The 26,011-nt window shown below is 42.0% G+C and overlaps 2 protein-coding genes across 4 annotated transcripts; both read left to right on the forward strand.

Moving 5' to 3' along the window:
• The first annotated feature begins 14,253 nt into the window (after positions 1–14,253).
• On the forward strand, positions 14,254–17,548 carry LOC120644367 (probable WRKY transcription factor 75). Its single transcript, XM_039920986.1, has 2 exons — positions 14,254–14,819; positions 17,039–17,548. Exons 1-2 carry the CDS (start codon positions 14,392–14,394, stop codon positions 17,250–17,252), a joined length of 642 nt encoding a protein of 213 aa, XP_039776920.1. The 5' UTR covers positions 14,254–14,391; the 3' UTR covers positions 17,253–17,548.
• A 2,211-nt stretch (positions 17,549–19,759) lies between these two features.
• On the forward strand, positions 19,760–24,106 carry LOC120644369 (blue copper protein-like). Of its 3 annotated transcripts, XM_039920989.1 has the most exons (5): positions 19,760–19,987; positions 20,612–20,792; positions 21,194–21,568; positions 21,685–23,425; positions 23,506–24,106. In XM_039920989.1, the coding sequence occupies exons 4-5, from the start codon at positions 23,017–23,019 to the stop codon at positions 23,865–23,867; spliced, it is 771 nt and encodes a 256-aa protein (XP_039776923.1). In that variant the 5' UTR covers positions 19,760–19,987; positions 20,612–20,792; positions 21,194–21,568; positions 21,685–23,016; the 3' UTR covers positions 23,868–24,106. The 3 variants fall into 3 exon arrangements, with proteins under 3 accessions (XP_039776923.1, XP_039776922.1, XP_039776921.1); XM_039920988.1 differs by lacking the exon at positions 23,506–24,106 and having other exon boundaries at positions 19,768–19,987; positions 20,600–20,792; positions 21,690–22,844; XM_039920987.1 differs by lacking the exon at positions 23,506–24,106 and having other exon boundaries at positions 19,768–19,987; positions 21,690–22,844.
• Positions 24,107–26,011: the final 1,905 nt, after the last annotated feature.

Genomic DNA, 26,011 nt, shown 5'->3' on the forward strand with positions numbered 1-26,011 from the left:
GATCGGTGATGAGGTTGAGATTGTCCATGGGGACACTTCATCCTTTGTTGCTTTAGCCGATTCGGATTCCATTAGTGCACACGACAACGTCAAGTGTTTGTCGGGCGTGGATCTGTCCGATTATGATTTGATCAGTTGCACTAAGGATGGTTTTGTTTCTGCTGTGCTAAAGCCGATGAATAATCGGTTAAATCATTTAATGTAAATCAGATGAGTACAACAAAAATTCTAGAGGAGACCGGTCAGACCGCCAGTGCCGACCGGTCAGACCGGTCCTGTCTCGTTCAGCGCACAGGGCCTACCGGTCAAACTGGACACCCTGACTGGTCAGACCGGTCCAATGCAGAATGGTTGCAGCAGAGGCTAGATCAATATCGGGCGCGCACGAACGATATGTGTGAAGCCATTGAAGATTCTGGTGATCTAGATAAGTTGGGCCAAGGGTTTACATCGGCCGATCCTTTAGAAAAGGTAGACATTGGTGATGGAACTATTCCTAGGCCGACCTTTGTAAACAAAAATTTATCGGCTGAATATAAAGCCGATTTGGTTAATTTATTAAAGGAATATGTTGATTGTTTTGCTTGGGAGTATCATGAAATGCCTGGTTTGAGTCGTGATCTTGTTGAGCATCGTTTGCCAATTAAAGCCGGTTTTAGACCTTATAAACAACCGGTTAGGCGTTTCAATCCCATTATTTATGACCGAATTAAAACTGAAATTAATCGTTTACTTGATGCTGGATTTATTCGGTCTTGTCGTTATGCTGATTGGATCTCTAATATTGTGCCTGTTGAGAAAAAGGATTCGGGGAAAATTAGAGTGTGCATTGATTTTAGAGATCTTAATAAAGCTACTCCCAAAGATGAGTATCCTATGCCTATAGCCGATATGTTGATTAACGAGGCTTCCGGACATCGTGTCATTAGTTTTCTTGATGGTAATGCCGGTTATAATCAAATATTTATGGCCGAAGAAGATATATCTAAAACGGCCTTTAGATGTCCAGGATTTGTCGGCTTATTTGAGTGGGTGGTTATGACTTTTGGTTTGAAAAATGCGGGTGCTACTTATCAAAGAGCTATGAATTTAATCTTCCATGATTTAATTGGCGTTATCTTGGAAGTGTACATTGATGATATTGTCATTAAATCGGCCGGTTTAGATCATCATTTAGCCGATTTGAGACTTGCTCTTGAGAGGATGCGCCGGTATGGTTTGAAAATGAATCCACTCAAATGTGCTTTTGGTGTATCGGCTGGAAAGTTTCTTGGCTTCATTATTCATGAGAAGGGAATAGAGATTGATCCTAAAAGAATTGAAGCCATGAAGAAGGTTGAAGCCCCTACATGCAAGAGAGATTTACAGAAGTTCTTGGGCAAGGTGAATTTCTTGAGAAGATTTATATCTAACTTGTCCGGGAAGATTGATGCTTTTACTCCTATTCTTCGGTTAAAAGATGAAACCGAATTTACTTGGGGGGCAAAACAGCAAGAAGCATTCGAGAAGATCAAGATTTATTTGTCTTCACCACCTGTACTCAAAGCACCTAAGAGAGGAGTACCTTTCAGACTTTATGTGGCTGCTGAAGACAAGGTTATTGGTGCTGTTTTGACTCAAGAGACCGAAGGGAAGGAATATATTATTACATATTTAAGCCGACGACTTATTGATGCGGAGACGAGGTATACATTTATTGAGAAGTTATGTTTGTCTCTTTATTATGCTTGTACCAAATTGAGACATTATCTATTATCTAGTACTTGCATAGTAGTGTGTCAAACCGATGTGATCAAACATATGTTACAGAAACCGATTTTGAGTGGTAGAATCGGTAAGTGGGCTTATGCTTTAGTTGAGTATGATTTGGCTTGTGAACCTTTAAAATCTATGAGAGGCCAAATTGTAGCGGATTTTATTGTTGAGCATCGGATTAATGACAAGCATGATTTAAAAGTCGGCTATATTACTTACACACCATGGAAGTTGTACTTTGATGGATCGGTTTGTGATGATGGTCAAGGGATTGGTGCTGTTCTTATCTCTCCGAATGGTGCTGTTTTTGAATTTTCAAACCGATTGGAAGAAGAATGCACAAATAACCAAGTTGAATATGAGGCTCTTCTATTTGGTTTGGAATTCTTGCAATCCATGGGCGTGAAGCATGTTGAAGCCTTTGAAGATTCTCTTCTGGTGGTGCAGCAAGTATCTAAGGTATGCTAGTGTTATAATGGTTCTCTAAATGCATATCTTCATAAATGCCTTGATATTATTTCCTCCTTCGATGAATTTATTATTAAACATATACCGAGAGAAGAAAATGGAAAGGCAAATGCTCTGGCTCAGCAAGCATCTGGTTATAATGTTACGAAAAAATATTTCAACATTCGCAAGCCGATGCAAACGAAAGCCGAGTTTCTGGTTCTGGACACACCGGTCCGACCGGTCGGCGATACCGGTCTGACCGCCCAGACCGGTCTGACTGGTCCAGAGACCGGTCTGACCAGTGATGCAGCTGTTAAATTTGATTCGGCTAAAAAAGTTGATTTAATTGTTTCGGCCGAAGCTCAGGATTGGAGGGTCCCTCTTATATCATATTTGAGAGATCCTGGTCGTGGTGCAGAGAGAAATATTCGGCGTTTGGCTTTTAAGTATATTTTGATTGACGACAAACTTTATCGTCGAACTGCCAAAGATTTGCTTCTCAAATGTTTAGACTCGGATCAGGCCCGGATTGCTATGGGTGAGGTTCATGAAGCTATTTGTGGTACTCATCAATCGGCTCCTAAGATGAAGTGGTTACTTAGAAGAGCCGGTTTTTATTGGCCCACTATGCTATCTGATTGTTTCAAGTACTATAAAGGATGTGAGGAATGTCAGCGGTTTGGTGATTTGCAATTGGTGCCTGCTGCGTTGATGCATCCTATTATTAAACCATGGCCGTTCCGAGGTTAGGGGTTGGATTTCATTGGACAAATTAATCCTCCATCTTCAAAGGGGCATCGCTTCGTGCTGGTTGCTACGGATTATTTCACTAAATGGACCGAAGCGGTTCCTTTAAAAAATATGACACATAAAGAGGTAATTGAGTTTATTACTGAGCATATTATTCATAGATTCGGCATTCCACAAACTTTAACAACGGATCAAGGTACTTCATTTATATCAAAAGAGGTGCGTGCCTTTGCCGAATCTTACAAGATTAAATTGCTCAATTCATCTCCATATTATGCTCAGGCCAATGGGCAGGCCGAGTCTAGTAATAAGATTTTGATCAAACTTGTCAAGAAGAAGATAGAAGAAAATCCTAGGAGATGGCATGAAGTGTTATCCGAAGCATTATGGGCTCATCGTATATCTAGACATGGTGCTACTAAGGTTACTACTTTTGAGCTTGTGTATGGTCAAGAGGCCGTTTTACCTGTTGAGGTAAATCTGGACGCATATAGATTAGCAAAACAGAATGACCTCTCCGCTGTTGATTATCACGATATGATGATGGATAATATTGATGAGATAACCGATAAGCGTTTGAAGGCTTTGAAGGAAATTGAGAAGGACAAGCTTCGGGTGGCTAGAGCCTACAATAAGAAGGTAAAACTTAAGTCTTTTCAGGTTGGAGATTTAGTTTGGAAGACAATTTTGCCTCTTGGGATGAAAAGCAACAAGTTTGGCAAATGGTCGCCAAGTTGGGAGGGTCCCTACAAAATTATCAAGGTTATCTCCGGTAATTCATATATGATGGAGACGTTGCAAGGTGAGCGTCTACCTAGAGCTATCAACGGGAGATACTTGAAGAAATTTTATCCTAGCATATGGCAAAGTGCATGAAGACAAAGACGGCCGGTATTGTATATCGCCCTTAGTTTTGTTTTTTAGAGTTGTATGTCCTGAGTAAAACATGTACATCAAGATAGTTCTTGCTTTTTAGCTTGTGAAACTCACCAAAAAGCAGGGGGGCATATGTTGACAGCCAAATTTGGCATCTGCTGAGGCCGACCGGTCTGACCGGTCGGGCCGACCGGTCTGACCGGTCAGGTCTGTGCAATCCGAGTAGAATTAGATTTTTTGTAAAGAGTCCTCATGTAATCCTACTCGTGAAGGGGTACGTCTTCCCCGGCCTATAAATATAAAGGCTAAGGCCGATTGAGGTTATTCCCAATCGAATCAATACAAAAATCGCATTACTTTTATCTCTCAAACCCTAGCCTTTTCCAACCCTAGATTGCTTTCTTCCTTCGTCCCGGCGGCGTTTGAAGACGTTCTGAGTGGCCTGCCGACCTCAGAGCAACCCTACGATCACGAGCTCCGACGGGGTCCCTCCCGAGCTCGCTGTTCTAGGTTTCCAGCGAGTCCCTGCTTGCACCGGTCAGACCGGTCGGCGGTACCGGTCAGACCGGTCTGCCCAGGGTTTCGCGGGTGTTGATCGTTTTGACGATCGTTCGCGCGTTCTAGCGCATTCGAGTGTGTTGGCGCGATTCTGTGTCAACAGGTACCCACAAGCGAAAGGCCTCAATGTTAATTGAGAAAAATAGGGGCAGAGACCAATCTTTCAGAATTATATATCCCTGGTGTTGCTAAGCTCTTCTTCAGATGGTTTCCGGGGTTGCTAAGCCCTTCTTATTTAGTGGGCCTTCACTTTATATTCGCAAAGGAAAAACTTGGAATCTAGGAGAATTTTTACAATGATTGAAAAAAAAAAATAAGAGCCGTCTATCTGACTGAATCGTACGGTGATCAAGGTATGCCTCCAAATGCCTAGACTAAAGTACCTGGCGGTACAAAAATGCGGGACTAACTACCAAAAAGTGGGACCGAGCACTAATTTAATTTAGTTTCTGTAAATACCTTCCATTGATCAATGGCTAGAAAAATTTAAGGCAAAAGTACTTGAAAGTACCCATTGGTACTTTACAATCATTGTAACAAAGCTCGGAACCTACACGTTGTTGCTGACGTTGTTTTTTGTTGATGGATGCAAATTGTTATTCGGTAGTTGTTGCTGACGGGGTTATTTGATGATGGATGCAAATTGTTATTCCGTATTACAGTAACTCGGTTAAGTAATTTATGGAACTAACGAAGTTCGTTGCCATGATCTTTAGTAGTCGTACCTCATATCACATTTCCCATTTCATTGGCTCATATACGTTGTTGGATGCTTTGGTGAGGACAGAAAAAACTCAAGCCATACACATACATAAAAAAAACACTTACATTTGTTCATGATTGCATTGCCCACGACACTAGCTATGCCTCTCCAATGTCAAGTCGGTCCTATCACTACTAGCAAAATTGGATATTCGTCCATGAATGTTAGCACCTGTCACTTTTAAAACCGGTACTTAATGGCCTTGGGAGACCATTTAGTACCGGTTTTAACTTTTAAAGCCTCTTGAGCTCATTTAGTATCGGGTCATACCACCATCCAGTACTAAATGTCATCATTTAGTTGGTGTTATGGCCCAGTACTAAATGGCCTCGGGCATTTAGTACTGGGTGGTTGTACTGACCGGTACTAAATGGCTCTCGACGGGTTACATTAAAATGAAAGCATATCTATCCCCATCACATATGTGTTGTGTAGGTGAGATAGTAAGAAAGGTTCGCACGAGGCTAGACGTTGTGAGTTCGAATCCCACGGACCGAGCACGCATATATTACATGTGAAATTCGCGTGACTTGGGATGATGCACGTATGCAGGGGCCTCCCAACTGTTTCTCAATTTTTTTCTTCTTATTTTTAGGATCAAAGCCGTTTTGGCCGGTACTAAATAGTGTGGCATTTATTAGTACCGACCAATCGGTGCCAGTGAGCCATCAGACACTAGAGGGTGGGGGGGGGGGGGTTCTGACTGGTACTAAAGGTCATTTTTCTAGCTGTCTATGAAATCCTCTTGCTACTAACAAGCATATCTCATATTTTACCATCAAAAGACTGTGAAGTGGACAATGAAAAGGTTGCAAGGCTAGCTGATTGTGTACCAAGTGTTTACCAAAACTCTAGAAATTGATTAACAATGTGGATGAGAAAGCATCTTGCTCACGGAAAGAGATTGCAACGGGATACGTGGACCAGTTAAGAAGATATGCATGGTCTAGAAAGAAAAAAAAAGTTAAGATTGTGACAATTAGTATCAAGATTTCTCTCTCAAACAGATTCTAGATCAAGCCATGATTTCCTAAACAGATAATATAAATTAATTAGCTCAACCCATTTTTTTAATAAACAGCCAGCTAATATTTGGTACTAGCCAAGTAGGTATTTCCATATTACTGCATGTGGTTTAATGCAATAAATATTAACCTAGTATTTGATTGATTTCATAATATTTTGGCCATGTGTTGGCGGCCAAAATTGACAAATACCGTGGCCGACGGGTCAGACCGGTCTGTGCCTGTGTAATCCGAGTCGAGTTAGATTTATAATTTAGAGTCCTTTTGTAACCCGATTTAGAAGGGGTACGTCCTCTCCGGCCTATAAATATAAAAGCTATAGCCGGCTGAGGGTTTCTAACCATAATCGAACCAAACACATCTATTTTTACTCTTTTCTCAAATCCTAGCTTTTCCAACCCCTTTGCTGTTCTTCTTGCGTCTCTACGGCGTTCGAGGGCGTCCTGAGTGGCCTGCTGACCTTAAGACAACCCTAGCTCTTCGAGCTCTGACAGAGTCCCTCCTGAGCTTGAGGTTCTAGGTCAACGCATGTTGGTTTGAACGTTTGTTGCGAGACATTTTCACAAACAACGAAAGTAAGAAAAACTTGATAGAAAAATGTATCCCTTGATGTAGTCTAGAACTTTGTAGTTAATAGCCTTTTCATGTAAAGTCATTTAAATACCCAAATTATCATCCAAAACTACTGCAATAATAATAATAATAAGTATCATGTCAGATGGCAACGAAGCTTCGTATAAAGGTACAATCGTGGCTTGATTACTAGAGCAAGTTAAACTACATGCATTTGTATTTTGCACGAAAGGTGGCATGACTTGTGGATTTTCGTTGACTGCCTAGATGTAGATTTGAAAATGAAAAAAAAAGCAGGCCCAAGAAAGTGGCATGACTAGTCTATCTACACATCTATTCTCTCAACTGCAGTAGGATTTTAAGGGCCAGAATCGGATATTCCTTTTTATACAGACGGGTGACGGCACAGGGTTTTGTTTTATTGCCACCGTATGATCTGGATTCTGGCAAGTCCAACAACCTTGCATATCGTCGTAGCTAGTAAATTGGCTCTGTTTTTAGAATTCATGAAACAAGAGTATGTTAGATTTAGCCAAACTTAACAGTAGAGGCTCATAAACATAGGATCTTTACATAACCTAGTTCATGACAGATATAATGCGGAAAATTGTAGATCATTATACCAGCGTTAGCAGTTAAAGCAGCCATTAGCGCCTCCTCAGTTGATGACGCCCGAATCGTAGAGGAAGTAGACGTTCTTGTTGATGTAGATGCGCGAGCAGGGTAGCGGCGGCCTTCCGGACGCCAACGACACTGCCCGGGACGAGGGCCTGGTCTTCCAAACCCTTCCAGTGCCCTCAGCGATCAGACTAGAGGTGGCTAGGGTTCAGAGAATGTAATTCTTGTGTGTTAATCCCTAAGCCATGACCTTATATTTATAGGCACTGTGGGGCTGGAGGCCAGCCTCTGGAAATAGGCCTAACGGATTAGGCCTAATAATTACAGTCCATTAGGGTTTTTCATTAAATTTTCTTAATCACATTTAGATAGTTTAAATGCTTTCTTTAACAGTGAAGATCACATTTATCTTATAAAAATATTTATTTCCAACAGAGTCGTCTGATGAAGTATAGTATAGAGCCGAGAAGCAGCTGCTCGTTCTAGCTAAATTTAATTTGAAGGAACTCAAAGGCGCACGCTAGCTAATCCTGCTAATCAGTACGGAACGGAATTTTTTATAAGACAATTCGAAAGTCTATCAAAACTTTTGTGTCATAACAAAATAAAAAATGAGTAAGAAGAAAACAGAAATCAGATGACTGCCTGGTCCAGTCTGACGACGTACGCGCTTTATCATCACAGCTCACCAAAGCCTGCGATGGATCGAACGACGATCAGATCGAGGCGTTGCAGAGTCAACGTGAAGCAGCAGCAGCGGTCATCTTCCAACCGGGATTAAAGAGTTGGCTCTTTCAGTACCAGTTAGAGCCTACTAGTTCCGGTTGGTAGTTCCAATCGGGACTGGAGCTCTCTGCTGTCTCCTAGCAGTTGGACTCAGGACTAAAATCTTTATTGGTCCCGGATTCAATGGTGGTCGGGACTAATGTGCAGGATGAAAGGCTATTTCTAGCTTCAAGTGTAAAGCCGTTGGCCGCGTGCCACGGGAGCACCGTCACGAAAGTAGTACGTGTGCGTCATCGCTTATGCTTTCTGGCATCAGCAACCACCACTAATTAGCATCTGATCAGAAGCACATTTGTCTCATGCATCGGTCGTCGGTCTAGACCTCTACTCGATCACGATCAGTTCTTCTCCTCCAACCACGACCGGAAAAATTATAACAAACCGTACGTGTCCTGTGTTATTACCGGCCGGCCGTATGTGTCACGAAGTTTTTAGCTGGATCCATGCATGCATGACAATTGACAGGAGCTAGCTGTAACTACTAGCTCGAGATCTGGTCCTAATAAGATGTCGCTGCTGCTTGAGCTGGCTGCAGTGACTACGTGGTGCGACGCGTGCGTGAGACTTGGACTGCAGACCCCAGGGCTCTCGATCGCCTGCATGCATGTTTCCCAAATAATAATCATCCAGAATTTATTTTTAATTTTATTTCGCACGAAAAAGATGGCATGAATTATGTATGATTTTCATCGGCTGCCTAGATGGCTAGATGCAGATTTTAGAGACAAAAAAATGTGGCCCAAAAAGGTTGGATGATTATGGGATCAAGTATGATTTACTACAGTAATTAGTAATGCATGGCAGACAGTCTATGATCATTTACCTCTATTTCTCCCAACACCCGTAGGATTTTAAGGGCAATGATGTTTCATTATTTGTGAACTAAGTGTAGCTCAGCTAGTAAGGTTTCTTATGATGAAACCTGCCTACCCGGGTTCAAATCCTATAGACTCAAAAGGAGATTTAACTGACACTTTTCTTTCAGCGGTAGGCAACATGCCCTGTTAATACCAAGGCGTCTGTGGTGATTTCATCAATCTCGATAATCTTTCAGCTCAGTTTATCGAATGTGCTTATAAGGTTGGATTGCGTGCATATATTCTGAGCATCTCCAACAGTTATTTATATTTTCTCCTTAAAATTTGATGCTTGACAACTCCCCAAATAGATATGGGGGAGGAAAAGAAGTATCCATCTCCAATAGTTTTTTATTTTTTCCCTAATAATAAAAAATTATGGACCCACAGTGCCTCTGCTTGCCAAACCCAAGGCATCATGCCGGCTTGCCAACTTGTCAGCATCAACACGTTAAACCTTTAAAATAAAAAAGAAATGAAATGCCTGGTCTGATGGTCTGGCGCCGTACGCTTTGTCATCACAGCTCACCAAAGCCTGCGTTGATTGGAGGACCAGGCGCTTCCAACTTCCGAGTACTCCCTCTGTTTGAAATTATAAATTCTTGCAACTTTACTGAAGAGTCAAATTATTTTTATATTTGATAAAAATTATAGAAAAAATTACAAAAATTTATAGCACCAAATAGACATACTATGAAAGTATTTAATAAAAAGTCTAATGATACTTATTTGATATCATAAATATATCAGTATTTTATTATATAATAATAAATTTGATCAAACTTAAAATATTTTGACTCTTCAAAAAAATTAGAATACCTTAAAATTTAGAACGAAGGGAGTATTTACTATTTTGTCCCCTCTCGATGCGCCGTGGCATACCATATATAGTTCCATGCATGCAATGCAACCGTGCGTGCTCCATCCACTGCAAGTCCAGGTACAAGGTAACACGGGATGAGAGCTTGCTGCTGGTCAATGCGTGACTGGAAAATGACCAATCCACGCGTTAATTGCTACAGGTACTGTACTAGGCAGGCAAAACCGTGTGCAGGGTTAAGCTGTTACCGCGTGCCAGGAACAGATGAGTAAAGATCGATCGATCCATGATGCACCGTGAGTGGCGGTGACGACTAGTCCTTAGGTAGCTAAGATGTCGCTGCTGCGTTGAGCTGGCCTGCCGTGGCTACCGCTCGGCGCGTGCGCGACTTGGACCGCAGACCCCCAGGGTTCTCGCGTGTTTCCGTGTCCCCGAGAATGCACCGCGTGTTGGCTGCGGGATGGCGGCGACAGGATGGAACGGGACAAGGAATTTGTAATAATTGACCAACAACGTACGTATTTGTGGCCCACTTTTGTTTGTTGCGCGTTACTTAATTTAGCTTCCAGTTGTATTATTTCTTTTCTCGCGTGTGTGCTTGATGTGTTGTTTAAGAAAATTCCCGGACCGCTAGTTGCAGATATAATCATTTTTTCTAAGAAGAAAAGGGAAACTAAAGATGAATGCGCGCGGTGACTTATATAATATTATCCGTTTCAAGTTCTACTCTTACAATCTTTGGTACGTGTTCATACAGGTAAGCAGTGGCGGAACGTCTACTAAGAGGGGGGGGGGGGGCGCAGTTTGGCCCCCCCTGTGGTCTGCCGATGCAGGTAAGGTACATGTGCGTTCATAGGAGATATTATGTATGCGTTTAGGGATTAAATGGATTGTTGGGTATATATGGATATGAATATAACTTTTTTGGAATTCGGAATCAGGGATAGTCTCAAATGCGTCAGAAATAGATATGAAAAATGGATAGTTTTGGACAAAAATAATGATAGATTAATACCCAGCAAGTTAATTACACAGATATTTTTCGGGATATTGAGTAAAAGCTACAAATACATATGATTTATCCATTGCTTCAAACTTTGCATTCTATATGAGCCAAAATTATCAAAAAGAATTAAATCTTTCAAAAATATAAATAAATGTTGGACTAACATAAGCACTTGCATTTTTGTTATTTGTTTTCAGTTTATATAGTACTCTAGTTATATGAAATTTTAAATTTTATATATTGGATTGAATTTGAACTTATTAGAATATCTAGTGAATTTACCCTAAAAAATATCTAGTGAAATTAACACATAAATTTTCTTAATATATAATGTTTTCATTTTCAAATATTTTAGTTAAGTTAAATTTTTTATAATTTTAGGTCTATTTTAGTTAATTTCAAATTTTCTGGTGTTGATAACATGCAAATTAGTTTTGTCTATCAGTTTTAATTTTTTATAATGGGGAGTGAGGGCCCAATATCCAAAGCTGATATCAGATATCATCCAATAATATAGTCAGATATCAATCCCATATTTTGTATACTGCACCGGTCCTAAAAAACAAGTTATTGTAGTATTCAAAATTTGTTCAAAAAAACAGTTATTTTATCCTATTTAGAAAGTGCATATGTGCATGTAAGAATCAATTACTACCAAATATGGCTAATAAATATGGGTAAACATGCTCATTTTATCTTCTTATTAATCTATCCTAAAAGTTCTAGAATGATTTGTATACTACCCCAAGTATCCAAAGCTGATATCCGATTTTATCCAATAATATAGCTGGATATCCATCCAATATTTGTATATTGCCCTCGTCTTAAAAAACAAGTCATTGTAGGATTCAAATTTTGTGCCAAAAAACAAGTCATTTTATCCTATTTATAAAGCACATATGCGCATGTAAAAATCAATTACTATTATTTACTTCTTGTTAATTTATCGTAAAATTTCTAGAATGATTTGTATTTGGGGAGGGAGTTTTCAATTTAACTTGAAGAAGTATACGATTTAGATCAATGTGGGACATTGGATATCATGCATGATTTAGATACAAATTAATAATATACATAACATCAGCGTACAAAACTAGCAACTTGTAGCTCGGCAACTATATATAACAGTGCGTGATCTCAATCTTCCGTTTCTAGGGGATTTATACCCATTCAACGACATGTGAGAATGCCCTGATTCTGGCCGAGCAGTTCGATAGAAAGTTTCCATGAAATTCAAATGACCTTGGCCATCTGGTCAACCTCAATGTTTGCTTTGACCCAGCTGGCTACACAGTACAATAATTTCAAACTCCCTTAATTAATTAAGTAATTAACATCTTGATGAGCTTCTTACCCAAGTTACTGGAAGGTAGATTTTTCATTCATGGCAGCATGCTCTCGTGCTGCTGAGTGGCTACGTTTTATAAACAAAGTTCATTAGCATGGAAGATAATGTTCCCAAAAGGTATGACCAATTCCTTGGGTAGTCAAATGGTCGAGTTTGCAGCTTACTCAGATGCTTCCTCGCCACACCTTTCTTCTTCCTCTTCACTGTGCATGAACCATTCATGAATATAGAAAATTCATCAAAACATGTGCATTTGATAGCTACAGGGCTTCTAGGGCCTTTCTATCCGTCACAAGTTCCACGTGTGTGCCCTCACAAGCATATACACTGTTCCAACCAAAATTCTGGTCCCACTTTTGTACACAAGTAAAATCCATTTGGAACACTAAGTAGGAATTTTCTTCCCAATAGCATGTGCCCTGAAAAATGCCCAAATCTCGATAGATTTTCCCAAAATCTCCGCCGATTCGTCTTCTCTGGAATTTGATTTTTTGATTCCCCAGTTTATTTTCACATCGTCCATCATGTACTATATATGTGGTTTTATACAAGTACTACTGCAATTCTCAAGGCAGAAAATACATGCATGCATGAATACGTGTAAAGTGCACCTAGAAGCGTGGAACGGTCAAAGGGTGGGCGCTCGTGCGGATTGGCTACCGCACAATGCATGCACGGACAAGCCAATGCAAGTCACCACTCGAGATCGAAAGAGGCTGCTGCTGGCTGCGGGCACTCTCTCCTTCCACTGTTCCTCGTCCAACTACTTCCCATCATCCCACACAAACAACTCCAAATCTAGCCTGTAACCTTGGGGGGGGGGAGGTTGGGGGGCTCCTATGTATCTTGTGGAAGATAGATAAGTAATCTATCTTTAAAGTCTATTTGGCCTAATTATTCTGTATAAATTTCTGCAATTATGTTCAACACTTTGATATGATTAATTTAATATTTTATTGAATCAGTTCAACATTTAACAATGAAAATGTTGAATTGTATACATAAAATGTTGAAATTTGAATTACTAAATGTTGAAATGTTAAATTTTAAATGTTGAACCGCGATGAGGCAAGCTTCTTCTCACACGCGCGGCGGCGCAGCAGCGCGGGTGCGAGCGACGGCGCGGTGGCGCAGTAGAGCGGGAGCGCGGGCGGCACGCTGCGGCAGTGCATCGGCAGGCGCGCGGCGCGCGCTAGGAAGCAGCGGCGGCATGCAGCGGCAAGCGGCGGCGGCATGCAATAGTATGCGGTGGCTGGAGGCGACAGGCAGCAGCATGCCCTTGCGCAGGGAGCATGGGGTAGCGGGATCTGCGGGCGCACCGAACGGCGAGGGCGGCCCGTGGTGATGGCGGCGAGGAGAGAGAATATTGGGGAGAGAGCTAGGGTTGGGAATAGATCAAGGGTTGTTGTTATTTGCACGAATCTCAAACACTGAAAGGTGGAGAAGAAAAAATATAGTGGAAGATGGATAGGATCAGGCGGGTGTTTGGTTCCAGTGGGCTTTTAGCCCAATCACATCAAAAAGAATTATATTATTTAAAATATTAAAGTTCAATTACAAAACTAATTGTAAAATCTCTGGAATAATTTGCGAGACGAATCTAATAAGACTATTAATTATGCTCGAATTAGCATGCATCCATTTAAATTTTTTATAATATTAAACTTTATTTAATACTCTAAATAGTAAAATTTGACTGTGCTAATTAAGTTAGCTAGCCCCGCGTGGAAACAAACGGGACCAACTTCAGTTACCTTGGCTGCCTGGACTCCGTGCCGTTCACGACAACGAGCAGCCTGCTCTCTCTCTCTCTCTCTCTCTCTCTCTCTCTCTCTCTCTCTCTCTCTCATCTATCAGTCTCTAGAGACTCTCTCTCTCTCTCTCTCTCTCTCTCTCTCTCTCCTATCAGTCTCTCTCTAATGACGCATGTGCCTGATTTGTGTGGAATGTAGCGCACAACACAGGAACTTAGGAAGCCGCCTTCACTGGTCCACGGGCCGGTCAAAGTGAAGGTGAGCCAGAAAAAGTAGCCGGAGAGGAGGTTTCTTTCTCCCTCCGGTTAGCTTGCTGCCTCTAACCTCTCTATATAACCCCCGGTTGTAACTTGTAAAACTCTTTCAGCCTCTCTCCCCTCTTCCCCATCTCCCTCTCTCCAGCTCGATCGATCGAGCTGCGCAGAGACTACTAGCGAGCCCCTGCTGCAGCCATGGAGAATTATCACATGCTCTTCGGGGCGGCTGCGGCGGCGACGCAGCCCTCGTCGTCCACCTCCAACTCCTACAACTTCCTGGCAGCCGGCGGCACGAGCGGCCTGCAGCAGCGCGACCACGATCGAGGGCAGCAGCAGGCAGGCCACAGCCACAGCCACAGCGGCGGCCCGTTGTTCCTGGCGGCGGAGCTCTCTAACAGCTCCAAGGATGCCGGCGGCGCGAGCCCGCCGGCCGCAGGGGAGTCGTCCGCGGGGCCTGCCGCTGCCGAGGCCGACAGGGCGCCGGCGGGGAAGAGGAAGGGCGAGAAGAAGGAGCGGCGGCCGCGGTACGCGTTCCAGACCCGCAGCCAGGTGGACATCCTCGACGACGGCTACCGGTGGAGGAAGTACGGCCAGAAGGCCGTCAAGAACAACAAGTTCCCAAGGTTCGTTCTCGTGAGGATCGAATCCGATCCATTCAATTACTTTATTTGCCGAGACTCTCACAACCAAATGATCCTGACGAACCAACAGTTAATTCCGATCTTGGTTTTTTTTTTCTGGTTTTGTTTGGCGTGCGATCCCATTATATTCCCATCATGTTATTTGGTCAGTAGGGTTCGGCCGTGGAAAGTAGGTGAGGTGGAGTCCCAGTGAATCTTCCAAGCTCAGCTAGTGGCTGCTGGCTGCTGCTGCTTACATAGGATAAGGACATGTCTCAATTCGACCTCATCCTCCTCATATCATCTAGATGAAAACGACCACCTAGTTAATTTCACATGTTTTAGATGGTGGCCATGGATCATTCAATAAACAGGTGCGGCGACGGCGATCGGATTTGACCAGGAATAATTTCATCCACCCACCGGTTTAATTTAACGGCAAAATGTATTCAATGAAGGCTTTGTGTTTATCGACCGATCCGTGCGCGCGCCTTGGTTAGCTCGGGCTAATTCTCCTGTTGCTATTTGACTTTAGTACATGCCTCAGAGAACAAAACGTGGTTTCTTTGGGCAACCGGAGGATCGGGCATCTTTTTCCGATTTGAAGGCCATAAAGTTCAAAGATTAAGCATCAACTATTGCTGGAGATACGTGAACACTCCAAAGACTAGCTAGGATAGTTACAGAATAAAGTGAATCATATGGGGAAATAACTATGGGAAGGAAAGACAAATGGACCGGACAAGAATAAATGCATCGGCTACAGTAGTGTTTGTGAGCCTTAGAGCATTAAAATAACTTTTTTCGCTCAAAAAGCACTTGAGGTCACCCCTTTCTGCTAAAAAAAGAAGGTTTCATCGACATGGTTCTACCATTTTCTTTTCTTCTTTGCTCAGCTTCTTTTTCTTTTCCTACGAGCACTCCTTTTGTCAGTCTTAGAGCCATATATATAGCCTGATTTAGCAAAAACCACGTGCCTATACCTTATATATATGCACCAAATAAAGGAGGAGGATGGATACCTATTGTTCTTTTTTTTTTGAGATTACACAGTACAATACAGACACTCACAACACACGTACACTCACACCCCTATGAACACACGTACGCAAACCCTATCCCTATGAGCATCTTCGAAGACTAAGCCGACAAATCCTCGAGATTGACAAAGTCACCACATGCGCCTCACTGTCGACGGGAACATCGCCTACCACTGAATGCACAATGCCGTTAAATTCCAGAATATTCGCTCCTACGGGGAGTCGAACCCAAGATCTCAGGTGCTACTGAGGCTCTTGTAACCACTAGGCTACGGGCCCTTTCGCATGCATACCTATTGTTCATGTGTGTACCAGCCAACTATTTGCCAACGGTTATACTGTTACCTCATGATCGAACAAAATTTGATGCATGCATACATTGCACTTCTAATTAAATCATTTCATCTTTCCAATATGGTATTGGCAGCTATTTTCCCAAAACACTAGGGTTCAAACTATCCATTTTTATGTAAATACTTAACAGTTTGCATTATTGCATATAAGAAATAATTAAGCCTATGTCATGTCAACATAACAATGACATATGTGTTTTGAACTTCCTTGGGGAAATTAAAAGAAATAAGTACTACACATATTCTTACAGGAAAGAAAGAAATATATTTAAATATATGTCCCTAATCAAATTTGGGTTATTTAGTTTAATCCAAAACAAGAACAATATATCACTGAGGTGTACTAAAACTGAATGCTGCTTACTAGCTAGGAGTATAATTGTGAATGAAGTTCGTCTAATTAGAACTCAATCTTCTATAAGTATAAATAGCAACAATAAAGAATAAAGTAGTGCCCTTTTGGTATATATATATATATATATATATATATATATATATATATATATATATATATGCACAGAATTGCAAATGCGAATAATACATTCTTATATATCACATTTCTAAGTATAAAAATACAATGAAGTTGGACCAACTAAGGGGCAGGAATTAAACAATTATGCACAGTTCTAAACCAAGGGCGCTAGACATCACCAGTACAATGGTCTGCAGATAATTTACTCAACCAAGCAACGATACAGAAGCTTGATTCACATATGCCTCTATCCAGCACACTTTTTACTTCCTTTTGGCCATTCCATTATTTATTATTATTGCTCATGTGCAAAGAACTAATTCTTATTATTCTTTTCACATAAATGGATGGATGCAGAAGCTACTACAGGTGCACTCACCAAGGGTGCAACGTGAAGAAGCAGGTGCAGCGGCTGTCAAGGGACGAGGCCGTGGTGGTGACCACATATGAGGGAACTCACACACACCCCATCGAGAAGTCCAACGACAACTTCGAGCACATTCTCACCCAGATGCAGATATACTCCGGCATGGGATCAAACTTCAGCAGTAGCCACAACATGTTTTACTGATGAACTACTGTTTCCCAAATCACTTGAAGCATCTATATGCATGCGCCATTCAACCTAAGCATGCAACAAGCCGTAGATTCTTTTTGATTTGTACATTAAGTCTTAGAGGTTAAGAAAGAAATAAGCGTGATCTGGTAGCTAGAGTATGCAGGTATATTACTCACGCAATGGTTCTTTTTCTTCTTCTTCTTCTTCTTCTTCTTCTTTTGCTTGCAATTGTAGGCCAGGGTAGAGGCTGATATATATACATTCTCCAGAAATTTTAAAGATGTTGCACATTACAATTAAAAACAGAATTTTTCCTCTTACGTACTTGGGCACCTTAGGTGTGCTTCCTGCTCTTTCATATCATATGCGGTTGGGTGGAAGACAATATACTAGCACTATATGCTCTTAATATCACAATGTCGACATCAACAAATAAATTTTTAGGGAAAATTATTAAAACAGTCATTGTTAAACTAGTTAATTAGTTCTGTCTCACTAATATAAACAGGTCCAGTAACGAGGCACAGCTGAGCAAATGATTGCTGGAGAAAAGACTGTACTATTTCTTGTCCAAAAGTTAATTTTAAAGTTATGTAGCATATTACTATCGTGACGAGAAACGGTCAGTCGAGCCCTTGTTATCAAATGATTAATTATTTATGTCTGCACTGGTACCCTAAAAGTATCTCCAACAGTTTCCCAATAAATATCTTCCAATAAGATGGTATTGGGATGTCCCAATACCACTTTCATAGATTATTGGGAGAGATACTTTTACAGTTCCCCAATAACCTCGTCCCAATACAAATATAACTAACATATTGGAAGAGTCAAAATTCTCCCTTTATTTGAGGGGATGGAGTTGGGTGGTAAAATATTACGGCAACCCAATAATTATTAGAGAAAGGTTGGGGAACTGCTGGAGTATATCTGCTCCCAATATAATATTGTTAGTTTATTGCGGAAATGGAGACTGCTGGAGGGATACTCTAAATGCTTTCATTTCAAATCAGGTATTCTGTTTGTGATGAATAAAATCCATATTTAATTTGTGACTCCTTTCGTCAATTTCAAAATTTCTCGTCCGCATGGACCCATTAGTCTATGGTGAACCCTGGCCTATCTATGTATGTGTTTGCATCTCTATAGAGCCAAAGTAGTCATCATTCACCCTATACCGTAAGAATTTGGAGCAATATATATAATTGCACATTGACGCTATACATATCAATTATGCTTCCTTATTATTGCTAGTCCGGCTCAATGCCTCTCTATATTGGTTGGAAGCAGCATTTCTCCAGTGGTTCACTGCTTTGCTGTTGCTAATACTGCTGGATACTTTATTTGGAACAACCACTGTTTATGCAATCAGTAGTTCTGTAGGTTATTAAGATCTGAACTCTCTGCCAGTGCTTTATGTTAGTATTGGAAACGCCTCGATAAGCAGCTAGAAATGAAATACTACATGCTTATTATAGCATCATCCCTCTATCTAGTCATCACCCTAGCTTCAACTTTCTGCCAGGTATTTTTCACCCCATTCAACACACACACACAGAGAGATAGCCAGCCGGCTGATTGCAAATTGGCAAGCAAAAGTTTAGCAATAACCCATGAATAATTGTGCAACTCCCGCATATACATAAGCAGTGTCACTGAAGGAGGAAGGCACTATGGACTGCGTCGAAAACCACATGTAGTAAACTCCAAGATGTGGTCATGCCTATTTACCTAGAGAAAACACTATGCTAAGTCTTATTGATACGTTAATAAAAAAAACCTTAGCAGCAATCTTTGGGTCCCGAATTAAGTAAGGCCTCAATGAAAACTTAGAGAAAAGACAACACTGATATCTAGGAAATTATCAAAACACAGGAATAGGAAAAAAATGTAGGATTCGAGATAGGTATCAATTACAGTCCTATAGGAATTTAAAATGCAAGAAACTTTCCAATCAAACATTTGGATACAGCATAGGAAAAGCATAGGAAGAGCATATGAATTTGAGAAGAGATAGACAAAAATTCCTATGGATTGGGGCATTCCATTGGAATTTTGTATGATTATAATTCTTGGATATCCAATATATCCTTTGTTCCAAATGGCTACATATGAAAAAAAAATCCTATAGAGTCCAAATCCTACAAAATTCCTCCACCAATATTTTTCTCCAAAGGGGACCAAAAGTGAAGGTTTACATGGAGAGTAAAAATTAATAGGGAACTACGTCAACTTCCAACCTCCAGGCCGGGTGGGGTTGCCACAATAAGATCGAAACCAAATTAAATGAGACATTGACATGAACTGGCTACCCAACATTTTTGTTCCGAGGATGCCTAATTTTCATATAAAAAGTAGAAGAACATGTGCCTCAGTCGCATCTCAGCTGTCAGCCAGACGGATGGGCTGAACGCGCACGAGTTTCTCAAGGCCCATCACCATCAGACTGGGCCGGGCCGCAATCGCTTCCCCTCCCTCCTCGGCGGGCAGAAAATATCAGGCCGGGAAAATCCCGAAAACACCCTCGCTCGCCGCCGACGCCGTCCCTCTCGGCCGCCGGCCGAAGGCGCACGCGGCACGCCTCCTCCCTCCCTCCGCTTCCAGCCCGAACAAGAAGCAGAGCGCACGCGACGGCACACCCTCATCCGCGGAATCCCGCCGTCTCGTCCTCCTCTTCCCCAGCCGCCGCCTCTGGGTGGGGCGCAGATCCCTCGTCCGCGCCGAGACCCATCCCCCCTCTTCCTCTGGTAAGGCCGGAAGCCGCAGCCTGGACAGATTCGCCCTCCCTCTTTGGTTTATCCCTTTCTGCGAGGGGTGGTTATGGTGCAGGATCATAATTTTTATCCTTTTATTAAGCGAAGGGACATGCTGAGTGGCTGATAGTTGCTTCTATTTGATCTGTATATACTAGACTAGACTATGATGGACTGAGCATTCATAACACTGGAAGTATCATGTCCAAAGTGTCGATGCTGGTATCGCAGTTCAGTTATGTTATGGTCTTTGATCTGTTTGCCAGGCCTCAGGCATGGTTCAGTTCAGTTCCTTGCTGTCCCGTAAGGCCGAATGCTTCTAGTGTATGAGTGGCCAGTTTGCTGGCTTCAGATGTGCACCCTGTCCTAGCTGGCCTCACAGTTTTTGCTGCACATGGAACAAATGCTGCCTTTGATTTCTTAGCAAATTGCAATGCATAGTTATGGAATTCAGGTCCCGTAGATTTGGCCATGAATCCGTGAATCAACTTTAGGTCTTACATAACATTTTTTCTTGATACGATGGTAACGAGTATATCAGGTTCATGCACCCCTTTTTTTGGTTCATGTCTTATGGTTAACAATATATCTAATATGCTCTGTTAGCTGTTACCACAGAAAATGGTGATACTCTGTGCCGGGCATGTTGCTCCATCAGTTCATTCTAATTTTCTGCCCGGATGGCTACTGCTGAATAACAGCCCGAGAATGTATTGCAATGCCTTTCTCGATATGAAACTCAAAAGGCGAAACAGAAATCAGTGGATAACTTCTTTGTCCAAAGGATCTTCACTACAAGGTACGTCACGACATGTCTGACCAGACATTTTGTATTGTCACATGAAGCTTATTTCTATGCACTGGTGAACAGTGTCTTTCTATATGCTCCTTTGTCAAAGTCCCAATCAATATGGTATTATCATATTGCTTTTCTAGGACATGGAAATATGGAATTCTCTACTGTATCTGTTTCTGCTTGCATAGTCTATTGTGTCAACTTTTCACATTACTAAAGAGTCTTCAGCTAGTATACCTTGCATGTAGTTAATTTTTCTCCTGTCCTGCTATTATGTGGGTTTCTACTAGTTGATAATCTTTTTCTTTATTATGGAGCACATGAAAGCTCGTTTTCTTTGTTTTGATGCAAATTTACCATTCTATCCACACGATTCAGTGACCATTGTTTCTTGCACTCTGCAGATATTGTGCCCTCTGTAAAGCCTTCACGCCTTCTTCCAACAGAGGAACTAAAGACATATCCCAATACAGTTCCTGAGGACATATTTAGCACAATCAGATTGGATGACTCTGATGCATTCTATGTGCTAGAGCTTAGGACTAGTAGAGCATTTAGTTCCTCTTTGCTGGATAAAAATTCTGCAATCTTAATCTGCTTAATTGATGTTGATGGTGACTCCTTGTTACAAAGAATACCTGCAATCTATTTGGGTCAAGCTACGCCAGGAATAAAGGCAGAGCAGTCGATGCCCTTCCAAAGTGGTTCAGTTGATGCTGTGACTTTCAAGGGGTCTAAATTGCAAAGGATTAAAGAAGTCTGGATCGGTCTAGAATCAGGTACACTATACACTAAGCTTCATGTTCATTGCAAATATATTAGTTGTAATAATAATTGTAACATGTTCACCTGATGAGTGTTTCTCCCGCTTTGTTTGTTAATTTTACCCCTGAAGGTCAGGTTCATGGAGATTAGATGGTTTGAGCTTGAAAGTAATACATGGACCGGTTGATCCACCTAAAGATATTAGTGGAACATGTGAACTCAAGTTTAATGGTCTGCAATATACTTTTGAGAAAATCAATGTGCCTCTTGGAGAGGATGGAGCTTCAGTAGCTGAAGCCAGGCCTGTGGCTATCATGGACCTGTCAGGAGTTAGCCTTTCTGATATTCAAGAAGGGCAGTTATCGTCAGAGAGCACTGCTTCAGTTGTTAAGGAATTGAAAGAGGATGGTTTGAGACAATATGCTGATCTCAAGCAATCTTTGCTGCTCTATGATGCGGCTATAGTGCTAACAGGTTTCTCCATCTTCACTTTGGCTTCCAACAACAATGCTGCCTACTCTTTCCTGGTTGGTGGAATTGGAGGATTCCTCTATCTGCTGCTACTACAAAGGTCTGTCGATGGGTTGCCTGTGATTAGTTCGCCCTCAGAAGCGGGGAGCACACAGCCATCTGTAAGTGGTTTCAGTGGCGTAAGAAGGCCATGGTTGATATTGTCATTGGTAATGGTTGCGGGAGCTGTTGCATTGAAGTATGGTGCTGGCGGTGACAGCTTCGAGCTGACACCAACCGAGCTCTTTGTCGGCACTGCGGGCTTCCTGGCAAACAAGGTCGCAGTTCTTCTGGCAGCATTCAAACCCATACAAAGTGATTTGAAGGGGGAAGATGGATCTGGTGACAGGACTTAAATGCTACTTGCAATTTCTTATACAAGAATTAATGAAGTTATTTAGCTACAGTGCAATGGGCGAGTCGTGATCTGGAAATATAGTGCTACATCAATCCTCTGGACAGTCACAGGAACGAGGTCACAAGATTCCGATTCATAAACATGAGTGGTTTCAATGGTAGTGTTACTCTGAAACAGACACATGGATGGTTCAGAAACATGACCAGAATCAGAAATCAGGAGAGTTCAGTCTTCAAGTATCGACACATGAAAATCTAGCTGTCAAAAACACAGATTAAAATCTACATTCTGATGATATGGTATAGTTGGTAGCTCAAAATACAATCCAAAATGCATGATGATTGTACCAGAACCATGTACCCATTACTGTATATAAATCTGATTCCATTGAAATCAATTTAACAGCATGTGATTGGTAACAATATGACTGAGGGAGTTCACCCCCATTCTGGTTTGACCTGTGTTTCCATCCAGTTGTGCTGATCCAAACTGATCAATTATACCAGGAAATTATTTTATCGGCAGATCCAGCCACCGGCCATACACAGGGTACAGATTCGCAGTACCTTGCCAGGTGGCGCCGACCCCACCTGGATGCCCCATAAACCGTTGACATCGCTATTAATTTACTCCTCGCTGACAAGATTTAGTCACCAGTTAGCATCTCGGGATGCAGAGTCCACTTCAGTAGCATCAGCTAGCATAGCACGGCCGTTCTTCCAGATGCCAGCCATGGCCAATCCTGCAATGTTGTTCACAGTAGCAATCCTTGCTCTCGTCTCCGCCGCCGGCGCTTCTGGCAATGCGACGGCGAGCCCGAGCGCCGGCGGTAACGCCGCGATGGGCACGGGCCCGACCAAGAACACGACGTCGCCGCCGTTTGGCACGAACCACGCCGTCGGCGACGGCACCGGGTGGTTCTTCGACTGGAAGGCCAACGCCTCCGCCGCCAACTACTCCGCCTGGGCCGCCAACCGCACCTTCTACCTCGGCGACTACCTCAGTGAGTTCAATTCCGGCTGTGCAAGATCATGAGCTCTTGGCAACACAGGCTACTGACATTGTTGGCGGCGTGCTCATCAGGCTTCAAGACGGACACGGGCAACACGGTGGTGCACACGACCAACACCACGGCGTACGGGCTCTGCCGCGCCGCTGGCGTCGCGGCGAACGGCAGCAGCGGGTGGAAGCCGGAGGGGGCGTTCCTGGCCGTGATGCTGACGGCGGAGGGCGCCAACTACTTCTTCTCGGACGCCGGGAACGGCGACCACTGCCGGAAGGGGATGCGGTTCGAGGTCGCCGTCTCGCACGGCCGAGGGCTCCCGTCGGTGCCGGCGTCGTACTACGAGCCGCTCTCCGGCGCACCGGCTGGGATGCCGGACGGCGGGGCTGTGGCCACGTGGGTTGCCTTTGTTGCTGCCCTGGCTGCGGTATTGGTGTTGTGAAGTCCCGGTTGATCTTGATCCTGCTACAATTTTTATTCGACATCTTTAGCTCAAAATCTTTTGTGGCATCAAAAGTTTTGTACGACTGCTTATACAAATATAGATTTATAATTTGTAAGTTTTGGAAGGAAGCAAGTCTCGAAAGCAACAGATAAACAATTATGCCACGTTTGTAGTTCCAGAGGAATATTTGGCCCCATTTGGTTCATCTGTGCTATGAACAGTAACCACAGAATCTTTCATGCACGGAGACTTAAACGAAGCCTATTTACGTAATCTTTTCACATATGGGTGCAATTTTGCGCGACGAATCTAATGAGAAAAAAAATCCGTGATTGACTACAGTATTACTACAATAACCATCATCTAATCGTGCGGTCAAAGATCTCGTTAAATTCGTCTCGCGAAGTAGTGCACGGGTTGTGGAATTAGTTTTGCAAACTGCATTCATTTAGTATCTCTAATTGTTGATCAAAGTTTGTGCTAGGTGTGCTACGGATCAAATCAAACAGGGCCATTAGATGAATTTCTCAGGACATAGTACAATTTTGGTAGGAATTTGAAATAGCAACATCTCAAGTTTACCCCGCAAAAAAAAAAGAAACATCTCAAGTTGCATAGGTGGCCTTTTACTTTGACAAAACTATTGAGCCATCCACTTTGCTCCTATATCTTCTGCTGAATGTATATTTTTGTAAACAAGAATACACGAAAAATTCCCAGATCAAAGATGAAAAGATGACACGGAACAAATAACAGGCAGTTATTCTTGAATCCACACAAACATAAGAATACCATTCCGCAAACTACAAACACTGGCAGGGATTGAGCAGTTCGATCAGACTGGATATTCAGTAGTGTGACACTGTGGCTACAAACATGCGATTTACAGTCCATCACAAATTTCAAGGCTTGCTAAATTGTTTCAAAACATTGTCCAGTTAATCGTGCAAATGTCTATCTTGCAATTGAGTTAAAAAACCTGCTACTATCAGCATGTAGTTCCAACCATTAGTCATCTGAATGGAACAGAATGCGTGTCCTCTGCTTTTATCTTTCATAGGGTCCTCTGAAAGATTGACAGAGGAACTGAAGGTCACAGAGAGAAATTCAGAATGCAATACAGACATGCATCCGTGCGAGCAACATGTAATTGACGGATAAACCTAATTGTACTATGCTGAAGTTTCATACCTTTTACTACGGTTAGAAATTGTGCAGAGCTGACCTTCAGAATCGGTCAGCTCTTACGAATGAAAATCAAGCGAAGATGTTCAGAAACTGATTATCATGATGCAAAGCAAGGACTCCCTTTTTCAAGTGCTTCACCATGTTATGAGACATGGTTTGGAAGTTGGAACTACAGTGAAATGAACGTCCAATAGGTGGATAAGATTCTTGTAATATAAACCTGAAATGTACGTGATCCGTGAATTAGATGCACTAAATTGTACGAAAACAAGCAATCAGATGTCGCTGACAATGCCACAGTCTACTAGGACAAGAAATTCAAATACATGATATATAGACAACTGTGACCAATGGGATTTGGTTTAAAATTAAGAAACAAGAGTATCAGTTGGATATGTTCAATTCAGGAATCAAACAGAGTATCCGTGGCACTGTTTTGGTGATGTATGTTACTAAATGTTTTATTGCATTTAAGGACAATACAATAAAGTGGTAAAAGTCTAAATTACTCCCCTAAACTATAGCCAAAGTTTGAATAACCCCCTAAACTATTCAATATACCCCCTAGACTATGCAATTTAGTCCATTTTACCCCATAACATAATTTGTCTTTTTTACTTCTCCATACACAAGCTGAATTTGAATTTCAAATTTTGCAGGGTAGTAGTGGACATCACAATGCGTATCAAAATAATAGTAGTGGACATCACAAGCTGAATTTTAATTTCAAATTGTTCATGTTGGATACAACTGGGACCCCTGCAGATTTTGGTTGAACTCTCAACTGAGCCTGTTAACAACCAAATTTTGCAGGCTCGGTATAATCCTTATTTTGGTTCTGTAAAAAACCTAGTATTTTAAGTAATAAATATTGGGAACGTTTTTGGGTATTAATATTTTTTTCTTCTTTATACAATATTTGATGATGAGTGCCATGCTAAGTACTCCCTTTG

Source organism: Panicum virgatum, chromosome 8K (assembly GCF_016808335.1).
Source record: "Panicum virgatum strain AP13 chromosome 8K, P.virgatum_v5, whole genome shotgun sequence".
Lineage (NCBI taxonomy): Eukaryota > Viridiplantae > Streptophyta > Magnoliopsida > Poales > Poaceae > Panicum > Panicum virgatum.

What these genes read in the sequence shown, in the direction of transcription:
- LOC120644369 (XM_039920988.1), top strand. Translation starts at nt 20,615, where the DNA reads ATGGTGATACTCTGTGCCGGGCATGTTGCTCCATCAGTTCATTCTAAT. An exon ending in CAAAGGATCTTCACTACAAG is followed by an intron (nt 20,793 to 21,193) that starts GTACGTCACGAC and finishes TGCACTCTGCAG; the next exon opens with ATATTGTGCCCTCTGTAAAG. An exon ending in CTGGATCGGTCTAGAATCAG is followed by an intron (nt 21,569 to 21,689) that starts GTACACTATACA and finishes CCTGAAGGTCAG; the next exon opens with GTTCATGGAGATTAGATGGT.
- LOC120644367 (XM_039920986.1), top strand. Translation starts at nt 14,392, where the DNA reads ATGGAGAATTATCACATGCTCTTCGGGGCGGCTGCGGCGGCGACGCAG. An exon ending in AAGAACAACAAGTTCCCAAG is followed by an intron (nt 14,820 to 17,038) that starts GTTCGTTCTCGT and finishes GGATGGATGCAG; the next exon opens with AAGCTACTACAGGTGCACTC.